At 51.5% G+C, this 27,973-nt stretch overlaps 1 protein-coding gene across 1 annotated transcript; it reads right to left on the bottom strand.

Moving 5' to 3' along the window:
* Positions 1-620: 620 nt before the first annotated feature.
* On the bottom strand, positions 621-27,706 carry MORC4 (MORC family CW-type zinc finger 4). Its single transcript, XM_068957715.1, has 22 exons — positions 27,564-27,706; positions 27,393-27,465; positions 26,651-26,783; positions 23,999-24,217; positions 23,077-23,223; positions 21,789-21,951; positions 21,392-21,520; positions 19,412-19,531; positions 18,620-18,711; positions 17,012-17,110; positions 16,529-16,657; positions 14,457-14,534; positions 14,159-14,228; positions 12,468-12,649; positions 11,157-11,874; positions 10,658-10,941; positions 10,119-10,221; positions 8,796-8,873; positions 7,699-7,837; positions 5,679-5,778; positions 3,527-3,656; positions 621-1,820 (listed from the first exon to the last, which is right to left on the bottom strand). The coding sequence occupies exons 1-21, from the start codon at positions 27,606-27,608 to the stop codon at positions 3,572-3,574; spliced, it is 3,186 nt and encodes a 1,061-aa protein (XP_068813816.1). The 5' UTR covers positions 27,609-27,706; the 3' UTR covers positions 621-1,820; positions 3,527-3,571.
* Positions 27,707-27,973: the final 267 nt, after the last annotated feature.

The raw sequence follows: 27,973 nt of genomic DNA on the forward strand, positions 1-27,973 counted from the left end.
TGGAAAGCAGGGCACTGGGTTCCTCGCTCAGGCGTCACCGTTTCCATCATTAACCTTGCACAAGTGAAATCATGTTTACCTGTTGTGCTAACGCTCCTGATAATCGCGTGAGTCACGCTTTCTCCCCTCTTTGCTGAGCCAGAGGCCACCCCAGCCACCCCCACGATAACGGAGAGGCTCCTGAGCAGGGGCCACCGAGGCTTTTGAGGCAAAGGCTGATCACCCACCTTCCACGGCACCGGGACGAAGCCCGAGGCGTTACCGGGCACCGCTCCCACGGGCAAACGCGAGAGCCCGGGCGCAGGGAGGGGAGGCACAGCACCGCCAGCCGCTTCCCGCAGGGGCTGAGGCACGGCTTCGAACGGGGGCCCTGGAGTTCACTCAAGTCCTTCAACTGTAAATGTTTTGCTTCTTGGCAGATGACGCAGAGAGGAGGCTTGAAAATATTTGGCAACAGCCGTGCTGCCTCCGCGTGTCAGGAATGCCTGCGCTCAGCCCTCGCCCCTCGCCTCCTACCTGGGGCTGGAGGGCTGGCGGGGGCCGCGGAGCCGGCACAGCGCTGCCTGTGTCTGCGGCGAGAGACTTCCCGAATTCAACAAAGGGGCGCTTGAAACTCTCCATCTGGAGCATTGCGGCTGCTGCTTTTATTAACGCCTTAATTCAAGCACCAGAGAGAAAATTCCCATTTTTAACAGAGGAAATTCCCATTTTTAACAGCGTTGGCACATATTGCCCACAGGGGAGAGAGGCTGGCGGCAGGGTGAGGGGCCTGGGTTGATAAAGCAAAAAGCTCCCATAGGAAAAGGCCCTGAGGGCGAGACATGACTGCAGGGCCGAGGAAAGCAAGGGGCTGGAGACGTCTCGGAGCACACTGCCCCAGCGGAGGCTCTCCGAGGGCAGCAGGTGCCAGGGGGAGAAGTAGTCTCTGTAGCCACGCTCCTGGCCGCGCCGAGAGCTCGGCTCAGCCGAGCGCGCTTGGGGTCTCGCTCTGCCTTTGAACATTTGGCCAGAGCAGATGTGCCCAACCTCGGCAGCCGGCGCGGGGCCGGAGTGGCTGTGCCTGCACTGCTGTTGCAAGACGGTGAAACCAGAGCCGTGGGAAAGGCAGTGAGGAAATCCCCTGGCTGCGGCAGCGCATCGGCAAGAGGGCCACAGGGGCAGCGAGCTGGGGCTTCTTGCTTAAAGGCAGGCTGGAGGCCAGGGAAAGGCACCGAGTGCACAAAGACAGGTTATCCCCACCTCTCGCCATCGCCCTGGTTCCTGTTACTGAGATAAACCAGGTCTTTGAGGGCAGGTTGGAGGCGGCCCAGCCTGGGGCTGGAGCAGATAGGAAGCTTAGGTTGACCCGGGAGCCTCTTCCTTCTCATGGGGCTCCAGCACCTCGTTGTAGAGCAAATGTCACCAGAACTCAGCATTTGGGTGGCTATGCCGAGCCTGGCCAGAGCGATGGAGCCAGCCCCGCTGGTCCCATGGCCCTGGAAGAGCCCATGGACCGCTGCGCTCCTTGCTGGCATCGTGGGGAGGGCTGGCACCTCTCGGCTCCCACGCTTTCCCAGGACCAGCCTGGTGCTCGAGTAAACAGGTTCTCAGGGCTTTCCTGGCAGGAGAGCCGTGGTAGAGCAGGGCCCCAGATGGGACACGAGGGATGTGAGCGGGACATGGAGTGGGAAGCAGAACAGAGCCACCACCTTGCAGGGCACCATCTTCAGAGCCGGGGAGTCTCGACCTCGCTCAGGAGGGCCAGGGCCTCGCTCCGATGACTAATCCCCTATTGTGGGGAACGAGTCCTTCCCTGCTCACCTTCTTGTGCCGAACGGTGTCTCAGATGAAAAGAGGGGGCAATAAAATATTAACATGCCCTTATCTTCAAAAGCAATAGAGGCACTATAAACTTGCCCAGCACACAGAAACCTGCAGCCGCACCTGGGCCAGGGGCCACAACCTGATCGTACAGCTGCGAGAGCGACGTTTTGGCCACGTTGCCTCCACCCAGCACCTACACACCAGGCTAAAATGACATGTGCTGGCGTCCAAGCCTTTTGCAGCCAGCCCTGTCCCCCACTGCCACCCCTGGGGACCTCTCCAGCCCCTTGCTGTCTTCCCTGCCTGGCACGGCAGTAGTTTCCCGCTGTCCTGCCCTGCCTCAAAGAAGGGAGCGTGTAGCACCCGTCTCCCCCGGGACATCCCACCCCATGGAACACCCCCTAGGAGGGGGCACAGGCTCGTCCCCCTCCTCAGCCAGATTGCACGCCTCCCCAGCAAACCTCACCAGGCCAGTGGAGTTTAGCCCCTTTCAGCACCCTAGAGCTCTGCCTCCTTTCTTGGCCCAGGACCACTGAACAGAGGCAGCAGCGACACATCTGAGTGAGCTCTCGGAGGAGGAGGAGATGAGGCACTGGCAGGGACCATCTCTGCCCACAGTCCTCAGTGCAGCCCAGGGAAGGTACTCGGACGTGCAAGGCAGGAGGGGAAAGAAAATTCAGGCCAAGTTCCTTGTGGGCCGAGGCACCTGGAAACAGCCTCCGCATTCCTCCACCCTCCGCCTTTCTCCCGGCCATGGCCCACAGCAAGCTCCTAGCTCCCTCCCTCGCTGTGCCTGGGAGCTTCCCAGCCCCCTGGCAAAGAAGGGCTGCCTTTTCAGAGGGGTCTGCTAGTAAGCAAGAAGGCAGTATGAGGAGGAGGTACTGGAGTACCTGGGGGGCAAGGCACCATCCCCTTCCCTGGGTGTAAACCAAAGCCAAAGATGCAAGCTCACATCCTCCTCTCTAGGTGCTCTGAATCACCGCTGGTCCGTCCATAACCAGCACCCTCTGGAGATGTCGGGGAAGGACAACCTCATCCTACCCCAGTGAGCTTCTAAAGCAGCCGTTCAGGGGAGCAGAGGATACTTAGCAGGTTAGGCTATGGAGGCAGGCTGCTCTCAAGCTCTTCAAATCATAACTTGCAGGCTGCAGTAGGCATTCACCCAAGTCACATCCTGTGCTGGTGGGAAATGGAGGTATACCCTCAAACCTAACCATGCCCCAGACCCCACTCTAACACCAGTGCTGGTGGCCATGCTCTAGCCCAAAAAACAGCAACCTCAGGGTGTCTGTGCATGCTGCTCGGTTGGGAATTACATCATCCTTTACTCTCAAAACATTCTTGCCCTCGCAAAAACCTGGGGACAATTTGTCTCGAGTCACACAGCTGGGACAGCAAGGCAAGACTGCCAGTGACCAACTGTTCTGTTTTTGCAAAGGAGGTGAGGGGGAATGAGAAATCAGCGGAAGGGACCAGGGTTGGGATCTGAAATGAAATCATTGCCCTCTCCTACACGGGAAGGAAGCAAGGAGCTGTGGGAGGACCCTGGGACAGATGGGGGAACCTGGCAGTGATGCAGGAATACGAAGCCAAAGACCATGCCAGCAAGACCGCAATAACAACAGTCACTGCACAACTAGAGTGCCCTGGGGTTGGGGAAAGCAAGTCACAGGAGTGAAGACTTAAGGTGCCAACAGGCAATAATAGCAGCAGCAAAATTCACCTGATATTAGGGAGTGCTGGGAATCCCACAGGACATCGCACCGAATCACCAGCAACTTCTCTGTCCCCACACTGAGGTGTGAGAAGAAACAGCCACGGCACCTTTGTCCAAGGGATGACTCAGAGCAGGGCTGCAGGAAAGAAAAAGCAGCAGCAGCTCAAGAACACAGAAAACAGGGAAGGAGGAAGATCTTTAAAGAAAAATATGAGGGAAATGGCGCAGAATGAACTGCACAGCACAGCAGGGGAAATGGATCTTTGGGCACAACAGAAGAGACTGCTAGAAAGCGCCTTCCTAGCTGGGTTGGGATGGCAGCTCAGAAAGCTATCAGGAGAATTATGAAAACTGTTTGTCGTAGAAACCCACATGTTGCACCCGTGAGGAAGACAGGGGTTTGATCTTAAAGGCATTATACTAACTTAACAATCATATTTCTCTGTAATTTGAGTGCAATCTACACTAGAGAAGTTTCAGATTAGTGATCTTGGCAAACCTGGCACACATGCCCTCTATAGCACCAAGAACAAGCTTTATCAGTAGAGCCAGCACCAATTCAGCAAGTAAAATCAGCTATATCAGCAAGAAACACTTTTATAGCAGTATAAAATAAGCTATGGCAGGGATTTTAGAAATATTGGTAAAAGCAGATCATTCACCTTTAGTGAAAATCGGTCCTGGAGAACCAGGAAGGACCTAGAGAACTGAGGACTAATTGTACCGCACCCTCAACAATACCACCACCGATCTCTGGTTAAACAGCAGGGCACCACAAGAAAGAGATCAAGACCAGAGGATCCTAAGACCAATCCATGAACAAAATGAGCCACAACCACATTAAACGGTCCACGGAGTAACTCCAAGCAATCCAATTTACGTGCTCTTTTACCTCCATGCTCAGGGTACATGGGGACACTTGAGGGCTGCAATCCAGGAGCACTAACATTTTGGGAACTGCTAACCTAAATTCACATCTACAAGATATTTAGGCCCAAGACATAGCAGGGCTCCTCCGGAGAGCTTGACGTTGCACACCTAGAAAGTGCCAGTTGACTTCTTGGAGCCTGTTTTGTTGGGCCAGATCTTTAGAGACTAGAGCACCCAGGGAAGGTGCTTCCCAGCAGCCCCATGCAGGCCATGAGAAGAGCCCATGGAGGTGCTAGCAAAGTAGTTTCGGTCTTTCATGCTACTCTGCTGTGCCATGGCTGCAGTTAGGAAGCAGCCTTCTCACTCCAGCTCCCTTCCCCGGAGAGCAGAAGTCTGAGGGGCTCACTGACGGCACCCAAGGACAGACAGCAGCTCTCGTCTGCACCTGGGTCAAGGGACAGGGACCCTCTTCCAGTTTGTGGGCAGAGATTTCAACCTCCCAGAAGCACCGCCTGGAACAATGGCAGCAATGTCCCTGCAAAGCATGCCAAGAGACTGCAAAAAACAAGAAGCCATCCCATAAGCACAGGAACCAGGGACGCCAATAGGGTTTCAAAGGATGGGCGTGCTCTGATGAAGCTTTTCTCACACAGGGGAACTTACCTTTTCTTGAGGCAAGTACCTTTTTTTTCCCCACAAAACTCATAATACCTCCCATTTCTGGGATGTCCAGACCACTGGAACCAGGCCAAGACACGCATCATAAACAGCACGATTGCATTAAACTCACTTCTTTGGAAAACCTATCTCTAGGTATTTCAGATCACCAGAGCAAAGTCCCAGAACTTACTATACCTGGTAGATGGCTCCTAAGATGGCTTTGACAGATGTCTTTTCCTCACCCAGATTTTTAGCCCTTTCCTTTCTGGGGAGAGGGGAACGAGGAGGAATCTCAGCACTGGGGCCAAAAGCAGCTCCACCTTTCAGTCTGTTTTCCAAGCCGTACAGAAGCTCAGGGAGTTTGTGGGTCTTAAAGACCAGGCCAGACCTTCACCACCACTGGCTCCATGGCCCAGGTGCCCCTGTGCCCTTTGAACTATTCCTCTATATTTTTATAGGCAAGACCACAGTGCTCTTACTTAGCCTTGGATTTTCCCCTGGCCTCAGTAAAGGCCAGGCTCTAAATCTCCAGAACCCAAGCAGGAGACAGGGCAATTAATCTCTGCTCAGCCCTATCTTCCCTGTGATTGCAGGCTTCCTCATTGACATTCTCCACTCCCCAACACACCTCACGTCTGCGGGGTTTCCAGATGGCAATCCAGAAGTCAGGTCACTCAGGCCACGGCCGCTGGCCTGTCCCCATCTCCACGCAGGCAGAGGAAACACAGCTGATTAGAGGCAGCAGTTGGTAAAAAAAATAAAATAAAATAAATAAAAATAAAACGAAATTAAAATAAAATAAAAATAAAACAAAACAAAACAAAAAACCAGATCCTTGATCTTGAGGTGAGGAGAGTGAGCCTGTTGTGACCGGAGGCATTCCTCAGTGAAGGGAAGGACCTTGGTGCCCCAGGGCAAAGCAAAGGAAGAGGCAAGTGGCTCACAGCACAAATCCCCTCCACTCCGCACTAGGGGACAAGGTAAAGAACTGCTGCTGTGGGGGGTCTTAACATAAATTAAGTCTCCCCAGGCAGAGCTGTCAACATGAGATCTTTGTGGGGCCACGCAGGTAACATCTCAGGGCCTGCTCACACACAAGGATCTTGCTGTGAATTATATGACCTGCTTCCTAAAACTGCAATATCCCATCTCCCAGGCATGCTATAGGGGCTAGCATCACATCTATGCCCCTTGGGCTGATTCCTGCTCACAAATTTTAAATTTACAACTGCAAATAGGTTAGTGTTACTGCACAGACAAATCCAGATAATTCTCCTAAATTCAGCATTGCTACCGAATAAAAGCCTTATTGGGGGAATAAACATGGCCACACACACAGGAAAAGCAACTCAGCCTTGTAGGAAGAGACAAGTTTATCCTCAGTTGTCCTTGAGTGCAGCTACCCTTCCCAGCGGAGGGCTGAGCTCCCACCTTTTCCTACAGGAAATCTCTGTAAAATGGGAGGAGGTTGCCCGCAAAACACCATGCTAAAACTCCCAGCTTCCCGGTGGGACAGAGAAACCCACACCACTTGCACTGCTCTCCTGGCTGAATTAGGCTCTTCCCTGCCTCCTCATACCTCCTGTCTGAGCTGAGGTTGCAAGGGGACACTTGCACACTTTGTGTGCAACATTGAGAAGTAAAGAGTTAAAACAGGTTTAAAAACAAACAAACAAACAAACAAACAAGTAAAACATCCCCACAAAACAGGCCATATTTCCCTTCTGAGCCAGGGCTGCCTGCCGCAGTCCCTCTTTTATGAGGGACAGCGTGGTGCTGTCTGGGCAGAAGCTGAGAGCTCCGGGAGCAAAAGGGTTTGCCAAACGGGCTTATCTTTGAGATCCTTTTCAGACTTCCTCACCTGCAATGAGCATTTATCTTCGATATACAACTTAATCTGCCCAAACTACTACGGCACCAGCCTGCCTTGGCATGGGTGCTAGCGAGCGAGCTTTGCAAGATGTAGGAGAGAAGTGCCAAGTTTCAAAACCAGGTACCTTTGATACCAGCTTATCTAAGGAAAATAAATAACTGTACTGTTTGCCAAGCTACATTCATTTAGGAAATGCCCCATCACACAACTGTTTCTGTTATTTCTTTATGTTGTCATTTCTTAATCTGATTTATTTTTCTCAACGACCCTGTATCAGGGCAGAGAGCATATATTTTGCCTTGCTGGTAATGTAAGACACAGTGGTGAGAGTATGAAACCTGCAAACTGCTCAAAAGCTGTTAAAACACTTCTAAAGGCTCCCGGATCTGCCTCTATCAACGTTTGCATCGCAGCTGCCCTTTGCTCGCCACCTCCTCACTCAGCACAGCTCACTCCTATCACTAACACCTGCGCGGCTGTTTGCTGTACATCAGGCAAATGCGTCACCCTTTCCCCGGGGCACAGGAATTAAAACAGGAGGAGCTTCGAGCTGTGCAGCCCCTGTGGATTTTCCCCGCTGCGGCAGCTGGGTTGCTGTCAAAAGGCACAGTCAAGGGAGGGTTCCACGCCTGCAGGCCTCTACCGCGGACCAGATCATTGCCAGCCCCACTGCTATCAGGTCTTGGAAGTGCTGGTGCATTTTGGCTTCTGCTCCTTAGAGGATCATTAATGCCCCAAATTGCCTCTGCTTCCTCCTCCCCAGCAAGCACCTTACCTGCCGTCAAAGACCACAGAGAAACGGTGACGTTTCGAAGGCTCCCGTGCAGAGGCGAACGCGCTGCTCCCCACGAGCGCTCACCTCCATCCCTGTCGAGGAAAGCTGCAAACATCCAGCAGAACGGTGGCACAAAGACCTTCGCAGACAAGAAGCAAAGAGGAACTTAACTCTTCAGACATAAAGTCTGCTCCAAAAGAAATTAATTACCTAGATGATAAGGAGAAGCTGACAAAGGTCTCCAAGTTCCCACCATGACAGCCAGGCTGGCAAAGTATCAGGAAAGCAGTTTTTAGTTTCCATTTATAAAACAAAGTACAGGCTGCTAAGATCAGTTACTAATGCTATTTAACAGCCTTTGCTATTTTTTCTAGCAGTGACTCAAGAGTGTCGGAGTTGTGTTGAAAAACAGGCAGAGTGTGAAAAAATGAGAAACACCGGAGGTGTCTGGAAATAACCTTTCAAAAAATAAGGTCACAAAGTATTAGGGATAAACCTCAGATCTCAGAGCTAGCTACAATGGGATGGAACAAACAAAATGCAAAGAGGAGCAACAACTGAGGTAACTAGCTTAACATATACATGCTGAGAAGAACATTGAGATCAAGCCTGAAGGAGGTGTGCACATTTCCTGCTTTAGCAGCATCTTTGGAGAAGAAAATAAGGTTCTATCTCTTCCTTTACCAAAGGTAGATGATTCAAAGGAGGACTGGCATATGGGATAAAAAAACGCAGCACAGTCAGAACGGTGACAGCTCCCCACAATAGCTAGCTATTTTGCACCTTGGAAACGGCATTTCATGCAACTGTAAAATGAGTGTAGAAGCATCCCAACCATGCAAAAGGGAACTCTGACTCATCAGCATTTTCCTGATGGAGATTCAGTCTCCTCAACAGCTCTATTGAAAATTAAATGCCATGAGGGCACAGTATAAACCGCCCCACAGTTTGAGGACCAGCTGGTGAGCTGTAGAGAGAAAAAGTGCAAAAAAAAAAAAAAAAAGTATGAATGGAGATAAGACATGCTACCTTCAAACCATGCATTGAGATAAGGGAGCTAACCTTAAAACTCAAGTATTACCATGCATGATACTGACCTGAAAACACAGAAAACAGCACAGTCTGAAAACATCAGGAGAGGTCACAGAAACAGCTCTGAGATCTAGAAACATGAACTGAAAACAAAATAGGATTCAGCTAGAAAAACAGGAGGAACACAAGTCAGAAATGGTAGACAGGCACAGCATCTACTGACTGCAGAAAAGCCACTGCTGGGGCTCAGCTCCTCTAAGTCAATCATTCTATACCTCCAAGAAAGCACATTTAATTTAAAAAGCTTCCAAGCTGGAAATAAGCAAAGGCTAGAACGATATTGAGGATATATAATATTCTCTTGTCTTGGTCTTTTAACTTCTTCCCATGAACCATGCTGGAGGCAGGACCTGGAGCTACAGCCCACCTTGGTCTGAGCATGGCCATCCTTCTGGGTCGTGGCCGGCTACTCTCAAGCCCCTCATCTGCACCCAAACACCTCACGTTCCTACACATTCCCCTTCCTGAAAGAACAGCCGTGCTGCTGGCTATAAAGAGGCTAAGAAAATAAGCCTAAAAAGAAAATCGAATGGGAAAAGCTCCCACACAAGACAGCACCTGGTCAGCCACGCTAGCCAGCACCCTGCAGAAGAGCTGCCTGCACACCCCGACGTCACTGTACAACCAACGGTTCCCATAGCTACACGGGAAGATAAAATTAGCTCAAAGAACCTTGTCTCGCTCCATTATTTAACAAACAAAGATGCACTTAGGAGAAAAACGCAGGCAAGGACCCAGTTTAGCTGCTGCCTGGGCCAATTGGGCCTGTAACTGGAGATGGCTGCCCAGAGAGCCAGGGTCCAGCTCCTGGGCCCCACCACGTCGTACTAGGGACAGAGCAAGCCAGCCATGTTAGCCACAAGAGGACTCTTGCCCGGCAGTGCAGCGTGTCCGGGCTGCGCTCCCCTGGGATACTTGTTATATCAAGTGCTGGGCACCCGCTGCCAGCTTTCCCTGCCTCTCTGCTACTCAGTCCAGAGTGCTGAGGAGCAAAGAGGCCTTCAGCAGTGCTCGCTCGCCAGGCAGGACACAGGTCAACTGCGCAGAGCTGAGTCCGTGCTGCAGTCCCCACTGCTCCCACCGCCACTGGGTTTCCACTGCCTGGGGAACGCCAGCTCCCAGCCATGAGAGCAAAGAGCCCTGCTGGTCCTGCAGGCTGGGGCACGGCTAGAAGGGAAGACTCTTGCCCCACCAGAATGATGGCCTAGAGCACAAGTAAAGAAACCAGGGGTTTATTAATGATACTCTACAAAAGCACAGCGGCAGGAGAGAACGGACTACTCCAACATGCGGTTTGTCTCCAGTACAGTCTGCAAGATCTCATCCACCTGATCCGATTCAAAGTTAATCTCCTGGAGCTCCAAGTGTGGGAGGACCAACGAGAGAAGCCAGCTCACGTTCATACGCAGGTTCTTAAGTTTCTCCATAACACTGTGGGCAAGAGGAGAAAGGCCAAGAGAGGAGTCAGTGGCACAAACCTAGATCCAGTTCCTCCTGTCACACACTCAGCTGCTGTCCTCCTTCCTCCCAGGAGTACTATGTGCCCCAGGGGTTCTTTGCTCCACCCCACTCTTATCTCCGCTACAGACCCAACACTGTGCAAGTGATTCAGCAAGAACATGTTACAGTGCAGGACAAGCCAGAGTAGACAAAGCACCTTTTTGTATGGCATTTCTGAAGCCTGATCAACTATTTGGATTCATCTGTTGATTCCACCCCCTCACAACAGCAGGATCCTCAGTTATAATCCAGTCATCAGGGTGATGGATACCAGGATAGCAGTGTCCTATGGAAATGGCAGCCCACAATTACTCCTGCCCTCTCCCCCACCTTAGGACCAACAGGGACAACCAAACCAAGTTCTGACCTCTTCACATCTCCTCTCTCTGGGCCCCTGCAGGAAACTTGTGCCTCTCTGAGCACTTCTAAGTGCATCTCTGTCTCCTTGAGTCTCTCCATCAGCTCAGCCTTCTCCTCTGTGGACCTTTCCAGCTTTGCTTTCAGCTCCTGCACCTCAGCTTGGCAGTAACCCATATGTTTCTTGCTCCAGTACAAGCCTTCAGTCTCCTGAGCTCTGAGCACTGCCAGTTCCTGCTGGCTTTTCAAGAACTCTGTTTTCAGGTAGCACTTCTCATGCTCTATTTCCTCCACCTGAAATGGGAGAGGAAGGTGCACGCATAGAAATGACACCAATCAGCAAGATAAAAAGAGCTTTGTCAGGCCTGAAGGAGAAATGAAGAGTCAGCAGATAAAGGAAGAAGCCCACTACCTTCTTTATGGAAACGTCTCTCCTGCGCAACCAACTTGGACCAGCCCTCTCCAGTACCCTTCTAACCAGTTGGGATGCACAGCCACAAATTAGTTACCTTGCACCGGAGCAAATCCCGCTCTGCTGAAATATTCTTCAGTTCCACAGAGATATTCTCCACTGCTCTTCTCATGTTCTGCTCCGTTATATCCTCTTGCTCCCCTGGGTTCCAGACCTGCAATTGTCCTCCTCCTCTGTCTCCAATCCTGAGGCATGGGGCCTTCCTCACCTTTGGCCTGTCAAGTCTCTCTTTCCACCCAAAAGGGAAGAGTTGAATGGGAGCTTCACCACCCGCAGCAGCCTTCGAAACACCAACAACTGCCACAAAGGGTCTCTTGTCCATGTCCTTTGTGCTCCTGTATGCGTTCACACAAACGCTCAAGTCTGCAGCCTGTCTTTCTGCTACTAAGTCTGGCATTTGGTTTTCCAGCTCCCCCTGGACCGTGCCAGTCCCTTTCTCATCTCCTGCTGAGCTACTGGGTGATGCTGGAGTGTCTTCCCTGCGACAGCATCCATCCCAGTGTGATGCACTGTTAGCGTGGCTGGGGCTGCTGAGGGTGCCCGGCAGTCCTTTGAGCAAATAGGTGTGCAAGTTGCCACCTACATTTGTCTCCTGTTTTATGCACATAAGGTCTTCCCTGTCTTGGTAAGGTACTGCAAAACTCTTCCCAAGTGGGGAAGGAGGGGGGCTGGGACAAGTCAGATCTGGGGGTGAAACCTCCATCTGCTCCTCATGCTTTTCCAGCAGCTCTTCTTTTATAGTCAAGTTGGGCTTGCTACAAACCAATAGGAAAAAAAAAAAAACACAGAAAACAAAAGAGACAGAGAGAGAGAGGGTAAGCAGGCAGGAGTGCCCCCAATCCACAACACAACTAACCTCATCCACCAAGTAATTTCTGTTCGATACCTGCTGGGGGAGAGATAAACCAGCAATCTCCTAGGACCACAGGGATTACAGTGGGATATAGCCCACTGCAGGGGGTAGCCAAGGCTGCCTTCGGGGTGGAGGGAGGAAAGAGTTTGTTACAGGGTTGTGAAGGTGTTGGCACTGACTGACAGAGAAAGGACGCTGGCTGAGCTGAAACTAGGAGTACTTAAAAATACCAACTTGACAAGCGTTTCTGTTCCTCCTTCTGTCCCACCCTGCTTCACTTCCATGTCCGGATGTGAGAAGGTGAAGCAGCATTTGAGTCCCGCAGACCCATCTCAAAAAGAGAGGATGGGGAAGATGACCAAGGACAGATCCATGCTCTCCTTCTACCAAACCACATCTCACCAAGCCTTGCCACACTGGCCTTGGCACAGATCCAAACATGACGACAGAAGATGGGCCATGATGCGGGCCAGGAGCCTGCAACCTACTACCTACCCTGCTGTCAAGGAGGTGTTTGGTTCTTGAGGTCCAACTCCTGTCTGACTTGCAGTGATCTTTTTGAGAGGAGGGGGAGAGGCAGTGTTCCCATCAGCAATCTTTTCCTCAGGCTCCAGCTTCACAGTGCAGGTGAAACTGCTGGTCCGAGCCGGCCAGGGCACTAATGCAGAGGATGACACCTGGGGAAGAAAGAAACACGTAAAAAGGGTAAGACCACAGCCCTCAATATGCCACCATGGGAAACCAAGCCTTAGCCAAGAGGAAAGAGGCACAAGAAGACAACTGAGCCCCTTTTGAGCAGGTTCCACCGGCCAGGTATTAAATCAAGATGCCCTAACCAATAACCATCCTTGGGAGGCAATCAGCAGAGATCAGTTCCTAATCCCTCAGACCATGCCTTCTAGCATCCATTTCACCAGCAGTGACTGACCCCAGTCCTGGCAGCCACACTCCAGGGAGCTCTGCCACCTGCGAGCCCAGCACAGTCCTCCTTGCGATTAACGAACTCACACCAAATATTCAGCGATGCTGTCCCCAGAGCAAACAGTGCTCCCTTCCCATCCCACTATCTTATACCACAGGTGGCACAGTTCGTGCTTCAGGCTGCAAATCCTTGATTTGGGGGATGGTGCTTTAGTTCCTCTGTGCTTCGACAAAGCACCTGTTGCTGTGCAGCGAGAGCTTTCATGCTTGTTATAGATAAACATGCAATAGACAAACCAACTCTCTTTCTACATACATGCACCTGGGATAACACGAGATAACCATGTCAGGGAGGAAAAATGAGCAACGAAGAGGAGAGCGGAGATATTGATGCTACTACAGCATGGAAGAGATGACAAACATGAGTGAGGACAGAGTTACTCCCAGAGAGCCTCCAAGACTCAAGTCAGACCAGATTCTCTGTGACAGTGATCAAACTCTCATTTACTTACGTGCACTGCAATAGGCAGGTTTACTAGAGATGGCTCACGGGAAAAAAAAAAAAGCGTGCGTGGGGGGTGAGAAATCCCCTGTCCTTACCAGGTTTGTCCTTTCCAACTCACTGAGAAAAACACTAGTCTAGCATGCGACATGAAGGTATCTTTGGGAAGAGGGCATGCAGAGACACTAGGCTGGGGTTGGAGGGCCACAGGAAGATATCTGAACACCACGGTGAGTGCTGGGAGGGAACTGTCCCTAACGGTCGGCCAACCTGATCACATGCTGCAGTGTCCAGAGCTGCCCGGAGAACCCATCCTGGGCAGCCGTGTCCGAAAGACAGTTCTCCTGAAAATTCAAAACATCAGAGTCTTTATATAACTGGTTAACCTGAAAAAAGGGAAGGAGGCCACACAGAATCAACCCTGCAACCCCAGGAGAGGAAGCAGAGAGCTTGCCACATCCTCTTCTAGCCAGGAGAGACAGTAATGAACGCACTGGGACTACGCAGGACAGGGTCAGGATGTGCAGAGGGCTAGGACTGCCCTGATCCCTGTTACTGTTAAGAGTTATAAACATAAGCTGTGCATAAATAAGAATTGGTGTCTCATTTTATATGATGCTCTCTCTTCGCCTGTGGGCTTCTCTCTCAGCAGGAGGAGGGAAGGAGAACAACAGTGAAGCAGGGATGAGAACCTGCCAAGCCCTGCAGCGCTAAGCAGGCTCTCCCCACGCTGGCTCTCGCAGTCATCTCCTGTCTGTCTCACCTGCTGTTCCACACTCTCCCCAGAGGACGACGACGACGACCTCCTCCTCTTCCTCTCTGCACTCGGCTCCCTAGACCATGGAAGGGAAAAAAGGAGCAAGTGTGCTGTCATACGGAAGGGTAAGACATTCTCTCTGCCAGAAGACGGAGCCTAGGATGCAGGAGAAAAGCTGCAGACATCTCCTGCACCAGCAGTGACCACGCAGGAGGTGTCACTGCTGGGCAAGGAGACACCTGACTTCCCTCTTGCCTTCTGGCTCCAGGTAGCTGAGCGGCAAGTTGGGACTGGACACTCTCACCCCTTCTTGCATTTCTGGCTGTAGCTGGGGCTCTTCTCCTCATCGCTGGCTTCCTGCTCCTCAGGTGCTGAGCAGTTTCTGCAAGAAAAACAGTCCATCACATCTCAATATGTGAAAGAACAGTTTGGCTCCTCCTTTCACCAAAAATCTCCATGGTTTGGGCATCTGTCCTACTCCTTTAGGAGTCTCTACTCCTTTAGGATTTCAGATAAGGTAAGGCCATGGAAACAGCTGAAGAGTCAAACATTGCACTTAAGGACAGAGGGAGGAAAAAGAGCCACTTGACTCCCAGAATAACACAGATGAAGAGCAATGAAGCACAAACCATGAAACCACAGTTCAGCACACCAAGTAGCATGCCAGCCATTCTGTTTCAGTTTTGAGTGCACTGAGAAACGCATCATAGCCAACCTGGGGAGCACAGACCACTAATACCAGCTGCTTCAAAGGAAAGAAACTGTCACCGTGATTAATTTCATGGCAACAGCCATGTCCTGAAGCACATGGTACAAATCCTGCACATATGAGTTCAAAAAGAAACGTAAGCACTACTGTGGATCTACCACAAGCTGCTAAGTCTCCATCACAGTTACTCGCTTACGGTCACAGTTATCTTTACATCACATCCCTCCTACTTGCACCTCCTCTCCTCTGACAGAAGTGCTGCTCTGCTTCTCAGGATTTGTGCAGACCACCCTTATTTTTTTTAACCTGGCTGTCCACGACCGAGGAAAGCATTACAAGTATGGCCGTATCATGAACTCCAGACAGAAAGTTTCTAATATTCTCTAGCCTTAAAATAAACCTACTAACCCTACGCGTAACTTCTTGATGGATTTATCTTCGCTTTTCTGACAGCCACAGGCACTGCAAAGATTTTCACTGAACTGTCCAAAATATTCTTAAGCCTCCCTCTTCAGATGATACTGCTAACTTAGAAACGATCTGTATACATAGGCAATCCTAATTATTCCTTTCACAGCACGTTACTTGTCTACCATTGTCTACTTTACTACTACCACGTTACTTGTCTACTTGTCTACCAATGGAAGAGCTACTTGCTCTTCCATTAGCTTGCTGTCTGATTGCTTAGTTGAAGCAGGTCAGTCTCAAGATACTCACAAGTCCCACAGCCCATTTGTCTGGCCTGACACAGAACTGTCTCCCATCTGTAATTTCTTTTGCTTCCTCTTTCAGATCACTGACTTTTTAATGCATCAAATAGCTTTAAATTGAGGCAGTCCTATGTTAGCCGCCTTGTCTGTTGAAAAGTGGCTTTATTATCTAGTTTCTATGCCACAAAAACTTCCCCCTCATCCCAAAGCCAAATGATTTCCTTAATGGCTTATCATGAAGACTATTTTATTATAGCCTTTGTGGAACTCCAAATTTCAGTGCATAAAGGCGATTCAGCTATTTAAATTGATTGCTGAAACTTGTTAAAAAGAGAAAAGGATTTTCAGTAAAATCCACCTGGTTGGTCTCAAGTCTTAAGTACTTGTATCAGTTCTTACCACTTGGCACTTCAGTTGATGCTCCTGGTAGGGAAAATTTTTTTAATTCTCCAACAGGTCAGCAGATTCCAACAAGAAATCGTGTTTCGTTCTTAGTTTTGCCACTTGATAGTAATTCAGTTGGCCCATTTAACTAAAACCGATCCTATAATTTAAACAGCTGGTTTCTGCTAGCTGAAAGTCTGCTATTTTAAGTGTATCAAGAAAAAGAGGTCAGGCAGTGACCAAAGCAAGCATGTACTAAAACAGTGCTATAAACACTGGCTTCTGTTTAAGGAAGAGACAGAAAGCAAATACGCTAAGTCTGGAGGAGAATGGGAACAAGCTACCAACAAGTTTTTTGGTAGGATTTTGCCTCCATACCTGCATTTTCCAAGAAGAGACCGGACAAATGCCGGTACGGACCTGACTCTCACGATCTCCTATTTTAAGGGATCTCTGTACTCACAGGTGCATGGACAGGAAGCAGGACACACATTTGACACAAACCATTTGCATTTCAAGGGTGTGGGATGGCAGGGAGAAAAGCCACCCACAACTCTATCCATGAGTCCCTACCTGTATTTGTGGAGGGGATGGAGATAGCAAAACCACTTTTCTGGTAACAATGCGAGATCAACCCGGTCAGGGAGTTTCCTCCATTTCAGACACTCCTCACATTGCACCCACGTCTCATCTGGTCTCTCTCTGCAAAAACCAACACATCGTCTAAATATCTCAAGTGTGCAGCAAAAACACCAGGAAAGGCCGGTCAGTGCAACCGCTGCCACCCGACCCCGAGGCCCGTGTGGCACAGCACAGGGCATGGTCTTGGGTGCTGACGTCCTGCTCTCCCAGGAACACCTTGCCCATGGCGTGGCATCCCTCCCACTAACTAAGGGGCCAAACTCCACAGGTTCAAACCGTGGCTCCCAAAATGAAGGAGGGGTCCAGTCACCTCTCTACTGCCTCTGCCCCTCCTGGTGGCACACCCCCATCCCACCTTGGCTGAGGAAAACCCTCGGGCTGTTAGTGCTGATAAACATCAGAACTGGCTCTCACGCTATTACACAGCCTGCATCCGTGCTTCCCAAATTCATCTGGGCCATCTTCGCTTTCCAGTAGGCGTTGAGTTTCTGTCCCAGCACAGTAACTGTCCGCCTGGAAGGGAAAACACTGTGAGAAGCCAGCAAAATCTCACCAAGCAGCACAAGAGGCAGCATGAGGAACAGCCAGGGCAAACACAAATCTCTCCTCCAAGAGCTCAACTCAGACGTGCAATTGCAGGTTTTATGTTGGCTCCTAAGCAGCCCTATCATCTCATCCTCCCCACAGTCACAAAAAAGGTGCCAATATCATTAAAAAGTATTCAAACTTCCTCTTCCACTCTCCGAGGGCAGCTTTGCTGCCTAAAACGCTTACCTCTCGGGAGTGACACTGCTTGGACGTTGGGAGTTGCACACACCTTCCTTCCAGATCAGGGCAAACCCAAGGCCTCCCAGGGGACCCAAGGGCCAGGTAGCGCACAGGAAACCACTCGCCCTGGCCACAAATGCATGTGTAGCACAAAAACACGCTAGACTGCATCATGTGGCCACACAGAGCCAGACCAAACCTTCGTGGCTAACAAGGTCTGACTAGTCCTATCCAAATTTGAGTTCTGCACAGACTCAAGCTCACCCTCCTCCCCTCACACCCCAAAAAGGGGCCATCACTTCCTTGGGTATTCTGCTATTGAACACATATCACAGCACTAAGTCACACCAAGAGCAAAGGGAGCAGAGACTGCCCCAGCTGCAGCTCGGTATTCAGAGAGACCCCAGCCACACTCAGCACCGAACACGCAACCCAGCCCTCACAAGGCTCTTGCTGTGACTCAGTCTGCGACAGAGCACAGGGTGCAGGAGGCAGGACGTTGGGTCCTTCCCTTCATCAGCCCAAGGGTGTTTCCTTGTACATCCTTTTGCTTATCAGCAAATTCCTAGGGCTCGGCTGACAAAGACCCCTGCCAATCAGCAGCACAACCCTCCTACACCTCGAAAAGATACAGATAACCACTAAACTGCAACGTTAGCAAAGTCTGGCAGGGGGCGGAAAGTTAAAATGGGCAAGAGCACAGATGTCCACAAACATTGCACCTCACAGCCCTCACTTCCTGCTGAGGAAAGAGCCCTGCGAACTCAGCCACTGAAGTTCTGCGCTATTTACTCTAATTTAAGAACAATTTTCTAGCAGCATAGCAAAAATAAATTGCTTTGGTCTACTCTGCCTGAGCCTCACTTAACCCTGGCCCAGGTTTTAGCTTGCCAGAAGTCCCTTTCCCAAGTGCAGCCTTCCCTGGCGTGTGGAGTGCGGCACCCCCGGGAGACAGGAGCCCTGTTTATTTTGGAGGAGTTTTCTTAGGGCTGGATTCCTGTTGGCTGGATGCCAGGGCTGGATGAACACACAGACTGTGTCCATGCTTCAATTCAGGGCTCTACATTTGCACCAGGCTTCCCAGACATGCAATTCTCCTTGCTCTCTAAGGGCAACAAAGATGGAAAAAAATGACCCAGTCTGGAGGTATTTCAGAATAAACAGTCTTAAGAACACGTGTAGTGGCTCAGACCCAAAGCTATATCACAGCAAAACTCTCCCCAAGCAGCAGCCCGGGGCACAGGCCTCTCTTACCGATATTCCTTGCTTTCTTCAAAGTCCTGTTTGTCGTGCGCTGGTTTCAAGAAGTTGCATTCAATTACCCCAATGACACCCACGCCTTCTCCCTGCATCGGGGCCAGCAGTGAAGAAAAGGAGCTGTTTTAGCCAATTTTGCTCACAACAGAAAAGAAACAAGTCCCCTGGGGAGAGCTGACACCCTCCTAATCCCCCAGTTCAGATGTTGCTGGCAAACCCATGGCTCGTCCCTTGCACACCAACGTATGAGCTACATTTGGCTGCCAGTATTTGCATGCGCCACTAGCAAAAATCCCTGCAAGGGTATTTGAGGTAGGTACTGAAACTTTTTCTTCAAGGACACAAGAGCACCGGCTGCCTTAAGTAACATGCCAGAATTATCTGCGGCTGAAGGTGTGCCACAGCTCTGAGATACTCCTGCAAGATAACGGCTAGAAGCAACTGCTTCAGAGCCAGCTTCCCATCAGAGCCAAGGCGGTCCTGCCAGAGCAGATCCACCTAGATCACCCTGGAGGAGAGGCCAGCTGCCTGTCCTCTCACAGCTCCTCTAACCACAGCAGCATCACACATCAGCTGGACACCTCTAGTTCCTAAAAGCCAGTCAGGCTCCCACCGTAAAGATGCACACTCGATCCTTGGGACACAGCCTCAGAAACACCAGGTCTGGTCTCCAGGCTCAACTCTGGCCACCGTGCAAGAGGGAAGCCCTATGTCACAGCTGCTCTTTGCAAAGCCCCATTCTCCCCTCTTCCAAATAAAAAAGAGCGAAAGACCAGTCCAGCCACTCACCTTCCTTTGGCAGCCCACTTTCTCATAGGACTTGATAAGCCGGTTATTGTGGTACATCATGATCCCATAGTGGCTTTTGTTCTTGCAGTTGAATCCAAAGGTGATCTTCACTCTTTTGTTCTGCAGAAAAACTCATCAAGGAGCAATAAACCAGGAGCTTTGGGGAGCGGGGAGACAAGGAGGAGCTCAATGTCCCAGGAAGGCCGCAGCACGCTGCCGCTCCCCTCAGCACAACACCTGCCCTCCTTAGCAGGGAAACAGTACGCAGCCTTAGCCCGCTTCGAATGACATCCCCGCGCACGCAGCCAACAGTCGCAGATAACGGCAAGCACGACTGACTGCAGGCGAGCTGGACACAGCTGCACTGAGTGCAGCCAGCCTGCTACTGCCAAGTCAAAACACACATTGGTGAGAGCTCCCAGAAAGGCTCTGATCCTCATTTATATTACGCTGATAACAGGAGAGTCAAGATTTGGCCAAAGAAACAGCCTCAAAGCATATCACAAACAAGATAAACTAATGACTAAGTTTTACTTGTGATTAAAAGATATAATGGCTAATGTTTATAAAACTAAAACAAATACACACAGTCAAGGCTGAAGAAACCTTAACAACTAGTAATGACACCATGGGCCAGCACAGCAGAAAGAGCTCGCTTTCAGCGCACTCCAGTTTCACAAATTCAGTTCTGGACAGACTGCTATTGGGGATGGGAAACTGGTTTTAGGATTAAAATATTTAATCAATCATTTATTGCTTAAAGATATTTTTAATTTGCTTATTCCTTAAAGTTAGAGCTCTTGTATTTGCAATGTTCATACACACTGCATGCCTTCCACTACATGCCATTGTATATAACAGATGTTATCCTCCAGATCTCAAGGAACGATTATTTCATGCACAGTGACTATGAAAAGCCAACGCATCTTTGACAGCAAATGGAAATGCACTGCCACTGCAGTTTTCCAACCTCCAGTCTGCTGCACTTCTGCAAATCATCTCAAAAAATAGTGGCTCAGCAGTTGCCCCGAAGAGGGCAACAAGCATACAAAATCTTAACTACTGGTAAGCTACAACAGCAGGAAAGGACTTGTGTCTTCATTCTCCAATTCCTGACCGAGTAAATGGAGATGGAATTTAAGCAAATAACATTTTTTCATATTTGACGCAGACACTGATGCAAGCACAGAAACTTGCGACACAAAACTACCTCTTAAGCACATGGGAGGAGGGGGAAAAAGATGCTCAGATGTAGTTCAAAACATCTTAAGCAAAGTTCTTTCTGGAAGCCATTTGAACACATTTGATGGCCATATAGTTCTTTGCACTTGGCTTTGACCTGGAGACACTCTTCTCCAAAAGGATGTGTCCACAGGTAAGCCAAAAAAAAAAAAAACAATCTTACTCCCAAACACCCAATAGGGGACGGAAAAAAATAAACAAAACAACATGCCCTAAGAACTCAAATTAGCAACTTCTAGTCAGTCAGGAAAAAGTAAGCAACCAACTGAGGAACGGGACAGAAAGGCAGAAAGCCTTTTCTGGTCTCTGCTCTCACTTTTCATAACGTGTTTTTTCCACTAAATTGAAATAACATTGTCATTTAAAATACATTTCAGAAACTATTTTCCCAAGCAAAACTGACCAGTCAGCAAAAGCCTTGAGCCCCTCTCCACCCCATCCTCCCTGGACACAGAACGTTGGCCTCAGTGCATGGCAAGAACTAGCTCAAATTCAGCATGAGCCCTGGCACCCCTGCTCCACCAGGAGCAGCTTGGAGGGATCCTTTCTATCTTCACATCAAGACTTCGCTTCTCAAAGGTGACCAGAAGACAGGAAGGAGAAGATATTTCAGCCTGTCTGTTCATTTATATCCTGCATTTCTCTGTGCCTAAACCTAGCTGCAAGGCTGATCTGGACCCCACAGAGTGCTGAGGCTGCTGTGGGAGCAGAGCACTGAGAGGTTGTCAGGAAGGATACGGCAAAGGTAGGCTTGTATACATCATATTCAACGTTCGCCAAGCTCTTGGAGATCAGCTGAGTGCTCACCTTCTTCTGCCGCAGGATGATCTGCATGCGAGGCTTCAGGTACAAGATACTGCAATATGCCTGGGAGAAGGGACAGCACAACAGAACAGGAGAGAGAAATTCCAGGTATGGGGAAGACATCGGACGCTCCATCGGTCCCATATAATCATTTTCAGGCAAACTCAAAATCTGCGTCGGATTCCACATCTTTCATCCCCCACAAGGCACCAGAGGAAGGTGGCCCACCATAACGTGACACTAGACAAGTCACCCACACTGCTTGCCTAGGAAGCACAGAGCAAGCCTGGGGAAGGGCCACCCGGCTCCCTTTCAGCCCTCAATAACTCACCCGTAATGAGTACTCTGTCTCCGGGGCAGGAAACTCTTGGACCATCTCCTGACAGGGCAGAACCTTTTTGCCAGCAATCTCCACATCCTCTGCAAGGAAGTCAGCTAACCGGATATCATACTCGTCCGTATCAAAATCCAGCTCCGGCTTCCCATCTTTATTTCTGAAAAACATCAGACACAAAAATAAGGACAACCTCTCCCATTCATCTCACACCACGGTCCAAAGAGGAACCACCTTTAACACAATCACACAAGAGTCTCACACCTAGAAGGACAACTTAGTGGGACTCCACTACAGGGAAATCAATGACCAAAATCATCCCTTTGCTCTTGAACCTGGCATCAAAAGACACAGCTTCCCTGAGCAGCCTGCTCTTCTGTATCAAGGTCCCAAGGGAACAGCAGATAAAGCAGTGTCTTTCACAAAGCCCACAGATTTCATTAGTCAAACATTTAATTGCAGGTGTTTCTCTGCAGAACACCAAAGTAGTATAACATTTCACAATAGGTGATACACAGAAACATGGAAGTTTTCCCTTGCGCAGAGGGGAAAAGGAAGTAAAAGGATTAATTGGTTTGCTTTAAAAAAAGAATGAGTCTGTAACAGACAGAACTCTTGATTTCTCCCAACTCCCAGGGTGGCATCCCAACCACTCAGTCGCACAGAAGGAGGGGGGAAATCCCTGTGTTGGTTCCCCCAGCACTTCCCGGGGCGGGGGACACAGCACACGCTGAAGGAGGAGGCAACGCTCCTCCCCATAGCACGAATGCTCTTGGTGGCTCTGGCCACGGGAGGGAAAGGGAAGAAAATGAGCTCCACTCAACACAACGCTGAGCCCCCTCTTATCAGTGAAATCCCCTCGGCTCACAGCTGCTCTTCACATGCATTTTACAGCAAAAGACAGCTTCTTCTCACAGCCCAAGGCAATTAGGCCCTTGTGCAAACTCAGTGCCTACAGCACAAGTGCTGCCAGGGAAACCTCACGTGCTGAAACACCCCAGCCCCCTTCCTGCAAGCAGGCTGGCACCGCAGAGCTCGGGCAGCGAGCAGCAACAGCACGCAGCTCAGCCCCAACCCGGTCTCCTTTGGGAAGCAGGTAACCATTTCGCATAAGAAGTGGCTGCACTGGACGAGAGTGGGCTTCAACCCTCCTAGGCCAGGGACCGTGCTGAAGCCACCTGCGCTATGAGCTCTTCCTGCCTTGCTGTGGGTACGCCTGGCCACCCACCACCTGGCTGGCCACCCACCACCTGGCTGGCCACCCCGATGCCTGCCCGCCCCATACCTGCGGATGTTCCAGATGAGGATGCGTGTGCCCTTCTTGCCTGGGATAGCATCAAATTGTGCCAGCAGCTCCTCCCTGGTGTTGAAGAGGGTATGCTGCAGGATGGCCTCCAGGCTGGGCACAGAGTCTTCAGTAACAATTATTTTTTCTAGAAGCCACAGAGTCAAGGAGAACAGGGTTGCCCAGTCCCCCTGCCTCCCTTTTGCCAAGAGAGGTAAAAAAAAAAGCCCCAGCTACAAAGAGCCAGCCCCAGGCCTGCCACACCAGAGAAGCATAACCCACTATGGACTATCGGAGGAGGGTCTCAAAGAAAGACTGAGCCAGGACAGGCATGACAGCAGCGTGTTTTGCAGAAAAATACCCCATGTACCGACCTGGGCGGGGGGCGTGGATGCAACACAGCAACACCGTACCAGCCAATAACGAAAGGGGCTGTGCAAGCAGTGCTGTGGAGCTGCGCGTCCTTGGTTCCCTTGACACGATGGCAACATTGCCTGAAGGTATTCCAGCACACCAAAGCAGCACCGAGGGTCGTTCCCGGTGCACAACGGCAGCACGGAGCAGAGCTGCTGGGCTGGGGAGGTGTGCATGGGCTTGCATGGGGAGGAAAGAGACAGAAACAGGTAGCGCACAGGTCAGTGGCATGACTGCAAAGGCTTTCCAGGAGCCAGGCTGGCCTTGATAAGTGGCAGATACGCCCACCAGATGCACAAGTGACAGCAGCATGCTGAAAGCAGAGCCTGCTGCAGAGGTGCTCCAGATGCAGCACTGACTGCAGTTATTCGCACCGCCGCCAAGCCTCACACCGTGTGCGGGGGCTCAGGGGCAGGCATGGGCAGCTGGACCCTCAGTACCGCGGCAGGGCCCCCCGGGGCCCTTCGGAGTGGGGCGGACAGCTCAGCCACTTGGCTGAGAAAGGATATTGTTTTGCTGGTTGAACGGCACCAGAGGAACTATCACTGTCTCCGCATGGACACGTTCCAGGTAGGTCTGGGAGAGCAGCCCCACGCTGAGGGCCCCGCCGTTCTTGGTGAAGACGATGGCATCCTTCCCCAGACGCATGGAGCCAGACTTGAAGCCACTTCCATACACCCCAATGCACGGATGGTTTCTCTTTACAGCCTTCTCCGTGAAATCAAAGCTGAAAGTAGACGAAGTAGAAAGAGACTGGAAGTAGGGAGAGCCTGCTGCGCTCCAGGCCCAGGTCCACCTTTCTGCCCGAAGCACTTGGCAAGGGAGCTCAACTCCCATCCGACAGGCAGAGAAGCAAAGATTCAGGGTGGAAAGAGGTTTCTCTGCTGCAATACCACCCACAGCATTGCAGCGCACATAAAGCAGCCAAATCTCCTACCTGCCAGTCCTACACTCCTTCCACTGTGCACTGAAAACCACATCGAGGGAGTGGAAGTGCTATCCACAGTAAGCATTTCTTTAGCACCTGGGGAGGGACTCCAAGCCCTAACCAACCCAAAGCACCTCTACAATGTTTTTCCATTAACAAATAAGGAAATCAAGAGGCAGAGGAACAAGGCAACCTGCAGCCCTGCACATCCAGGCCACCAGCCAGCCAGGGAGACCCCATGTGCCTCTTCTTCCTAACCCTGCACCAAGCCCCACCTCTGGCCTCCTCCACAAACACCAGCACCAGCACGGGCATGACCTGCTCCTCCACTACACACCAAAGCATGAAGCAAGAAGCAGCAGTAGGGGAAAGGAGGAGTGCTGCTTTGTGGTTTTGCTACGCTTCAGCCTAGCCTGTTCTGATTTTGCCCTAGACCTGCTTATAATACGTTGCTTCCCCCCCGGCCATCTCCCTCTTACCCTCTTCTTGCCTTCTTGCACTACCACAGGGGAAGGATTTTGCAAACAGCTTCCAGCTGCCACTGCAGTGTTGCACCAGGGCTTCCCCAGCTCCTGGTCTGTCACCCTCCCACTCCAACCCACAGATGCGCCAGGGCCAGCGAGAGGACAAGTGTGAAGCCCAGGGCACCTCCTTCCTCTGTTGAAGCGAGGGTAAGAAGGGGCCAGGGCTTCTGGTTTTCACTTCCTGAACCCCTCTCGCTTTTCTGAAGCACTGTGGTTTTGCACTTGCTGCATTTGAAGAAATGACAGTTGCTCTGCTTTGCTCCCCCACCTTTTCACTGCTATCAAACAAAACAGTCAGACAGGAACAAAATGAAACCCTAAGCCCTTCAATCCCACCCTGGAAATGACCGTGCTTTGCAAAGCCATCTAGAAAAGGAGCAACTCATGAAGCAAAACTGAAGCCTGGACAATTTGCAGTGGCGGTAGTTCTGGGAGAGGAACAGCCACAGTCAGAGCGAGGAGCAGTCCCAGCCAGGAGCCATCCCTGCCCACAAAGGCACTGCTGGCAGGAAGAGAGGGCCTGGCAATACCAAGAAGGGAGACCCCGGAGGCAGGCTGGGTGCCTGCAAGCAACGGAACAGTCTCCTAAAAGCATGAAAGCAGCAGGTTACAGGAAGAAACAGCCTTCTGCTCTATCCTGACTTCAGAAAAATTTATCAGTCACTTGACAGTTTTTGCGTGCTGTAAGTGGCAAGTAATGTCCTGTCCACTTGGGCACATTTAGTGACCTCTGTGGATTTTAAGAGAAGTTCCAACCAGTTTACTACCATCAACAAATAACACTAGTCTGCTCTAGAGTAATTCAACCACCCCTAGCAGATAAGCTACAGCAGAAGGCAAAGTGCAGGGGGGTTGCAATGAAACACTCCTGCCTCCAGCCTTGAAAAATTTTAGTCTAGAGACAATCAAAAGAGCATTCAGAAAACACAGCTGCTGCTTTAGCAGGAAAAATTTCAACCTGGCAAATGCTTCTCTATGTTGAGGCTACAGCCCGAAGTGCCCTGGTAAAGTTATGTTGTCTTTAGAAGGTTGGTATCACTGAGCTCATCCAACTGAAAGCTTAAAACCTATTTTTGTTGAAGTTAGTTATGTAATTAAACAAAAGTCCTAGTGAACTGAACTTCCTTGTCACACAATGTCACACTTAAAATCTCTGCTATTAGCCTGTTTCATTCTCTGTCAGCACTACCAGAAAAGCCTTCCTTACACCACAGAGAAAGATTAACGTGATATAAACACGGCCTCTAAAGCCACAACTCACTTCAGCATCCACAGAGGAAGGCAGACGAGAGGGGAAGCTCCTCTCTAACGCGAGTCTGCAGAAAAAGACTCTTGGTTTGACTTCAGGCGCAAATGTTCGTTTCTAAATAGATCTTATCTGCGTCCCTGACTGAAAGCACTTCCTCTGCTTGCTGCATGGTTTGCACAACACAGCTCCAAATGGCTTATGGCGGGGCATTTAATAACAAGTAAAAAGTTGGCTACAAGTCCCTAGACTACCCATTACATCTTGAGGCAGACTGTGCACCTATATAAGAGTAATCATCTTAAACCCTTGCATGCTGGGGGGCTAGCAAGGAAGGAAAAAGCACGGAGATGTATGCCTTCACGCTGGACGCCTATGAACCGGAGCCAAAAGCAGCAACGCTTACAGGAGCGAGGGGAGTCCAGGGCGGCTGCGGGGTGCGGGCAGGCGCGTAGCTCATACCTGAGCATGCGGTGCAGCTTGTGAGGGGTCATTCCTGCCCCGTTATCCGTAAATGTTAAACAAAGGTGACCCTTGAGCTCCACGACATCAATGCAGAGAAGCTTCGCTGTGACACCGGGATACGAAGCATTGTCTATGGGAGGAAGAAAACTAGGCAGTCAGAACTACGCTGTTACCCTCAATCCCTCCCCAGCCCCCTTTGCCCTCTGGTCAATGCTGGGGAGCAAAAGCAGTTTCCCAAATCTTTTTTCTCCCAAATGCAAGGGCATGTCTAGAAAAAGACGCACCATGCTTGCTGAAGCTGCCGGTGGCAAGAAACGGCTCGCTCGTCCCGGGAGAGGGAGCGGGGCCGCGGCGGGGATGCCTCGCAGCGCCGGCGCCCGGCTGGACGCTGGCGCCGGCCAACGACCCAAGGCGGCCGGGCACCGCTCGCTCGCCCGGGCGAGGGGCACGCGAGTTAGGCGGGTCAGGCCAGCCGCCACTGCAAGCGACTCCTGACAGGAACTGGGCGCTCTCGAGACGCCCGCTGGGCGCGCCTGGCGCGCTCCTGAGACACCGCTTCCCGGGCCGCTTGGAAGCGCAGCAAGGAAAGGTGCTACGCGCCCTCGGCCAAGGGCCCAGCACCGAGGCCGAGCCGGGCGCCGGGCCCGCGTCTCCTGCAGGCCCGGCCCGGCCCGGCGACACCCCGGGGCGGCCGCGGGCTGCCGGCCGGCGGGGGCGGCCGCCCCCGCCCGGTGCTTACCGAGCAGCTCGGCCACGGCGCTGAAGGGCCGCGTGTGGCTGGTGCCGTTGCTCTGCAGGCAGCGGGGGCTCATCTGCAGAGACAGAGACAGCGGCGGTCAGGGCGCGGCGCGGCGCGGCGGCGGCGGCGGCGCGGCGCGGCGCGGCGCGGCGCGGCGCGGCCCGCACTTACGGCGCCGAGGCGGACGCCCTGCTCCGGGCCCGGCCGGCGGGCCATAGAGGCGCCCTCCGCTGCCCGCCGCAAGATGGCAGCCCCCGCGCGGCGGCGGCGCCTCCGCCGTACGGCACGATGGCGGCTCCCACGCCGCCTGCTCGCCTTCACGCGGGGTGGCTTCAGGCGCTAACGCCCCTCCCCGTGGTGTGACATGGCAGCGCCCGGCGCCGTACAACATGGCGGCGCCCCGCAGAGCCCTCCCCGTCTACCGCGGAGGCGCTTTCAGGCCCCCGCGCCCTCCCCTCCCGCCCGGCCCGCGCCTCCAGGCGGCGGGGAACCCATCGCACCATCTCTGTCCCTCCCCCTTTTCCAAATTCACCATTGACCTTCGTGGATAATCCCCAATTTCCCACCTTGCTTGAGAGGGC

Source organism: Struthio camelus, chromosome 11, assembly GCF_040807025.1.
Source record: "Struthio camelus isolate bStrCam1 chromosome 11, bStrCam1.hap1, whole genome shotgun sequence".
Classification (NCBI taxonomy): domain Eukaryota; kingdom Metazoa; phylum Chordata; class Aves; order Struthioniformes; family Struthionidae; genus Struthio; species Struthio camelus.

Excerpts from the sequence above, each read along its gene's own strand:
- MORC4 (XM_068957715.1), bottom strand. The coding sequence starts at position 27,608 with ATGGCCCGCCGGCCGGGCCCGGAGCAGGGCGTCCGCCTCGGCGCC. Across the intron at positions 24,218-26,650 it reads AAGCTGCACCGCATGCTCAG|CTTTGATTTCACGGAGAAGG; the intron begins GTATGAGCTACG and ends GTCTACTTTCAG. Across the intron at positions 5,779-7,698 it reads TCTGTGGTCTTTGACGGCAG|CTGTGTTTCCTCTGCCTGCG; the intron begins GTAAGGTGCTTG and ends GCCTCTAATCAG.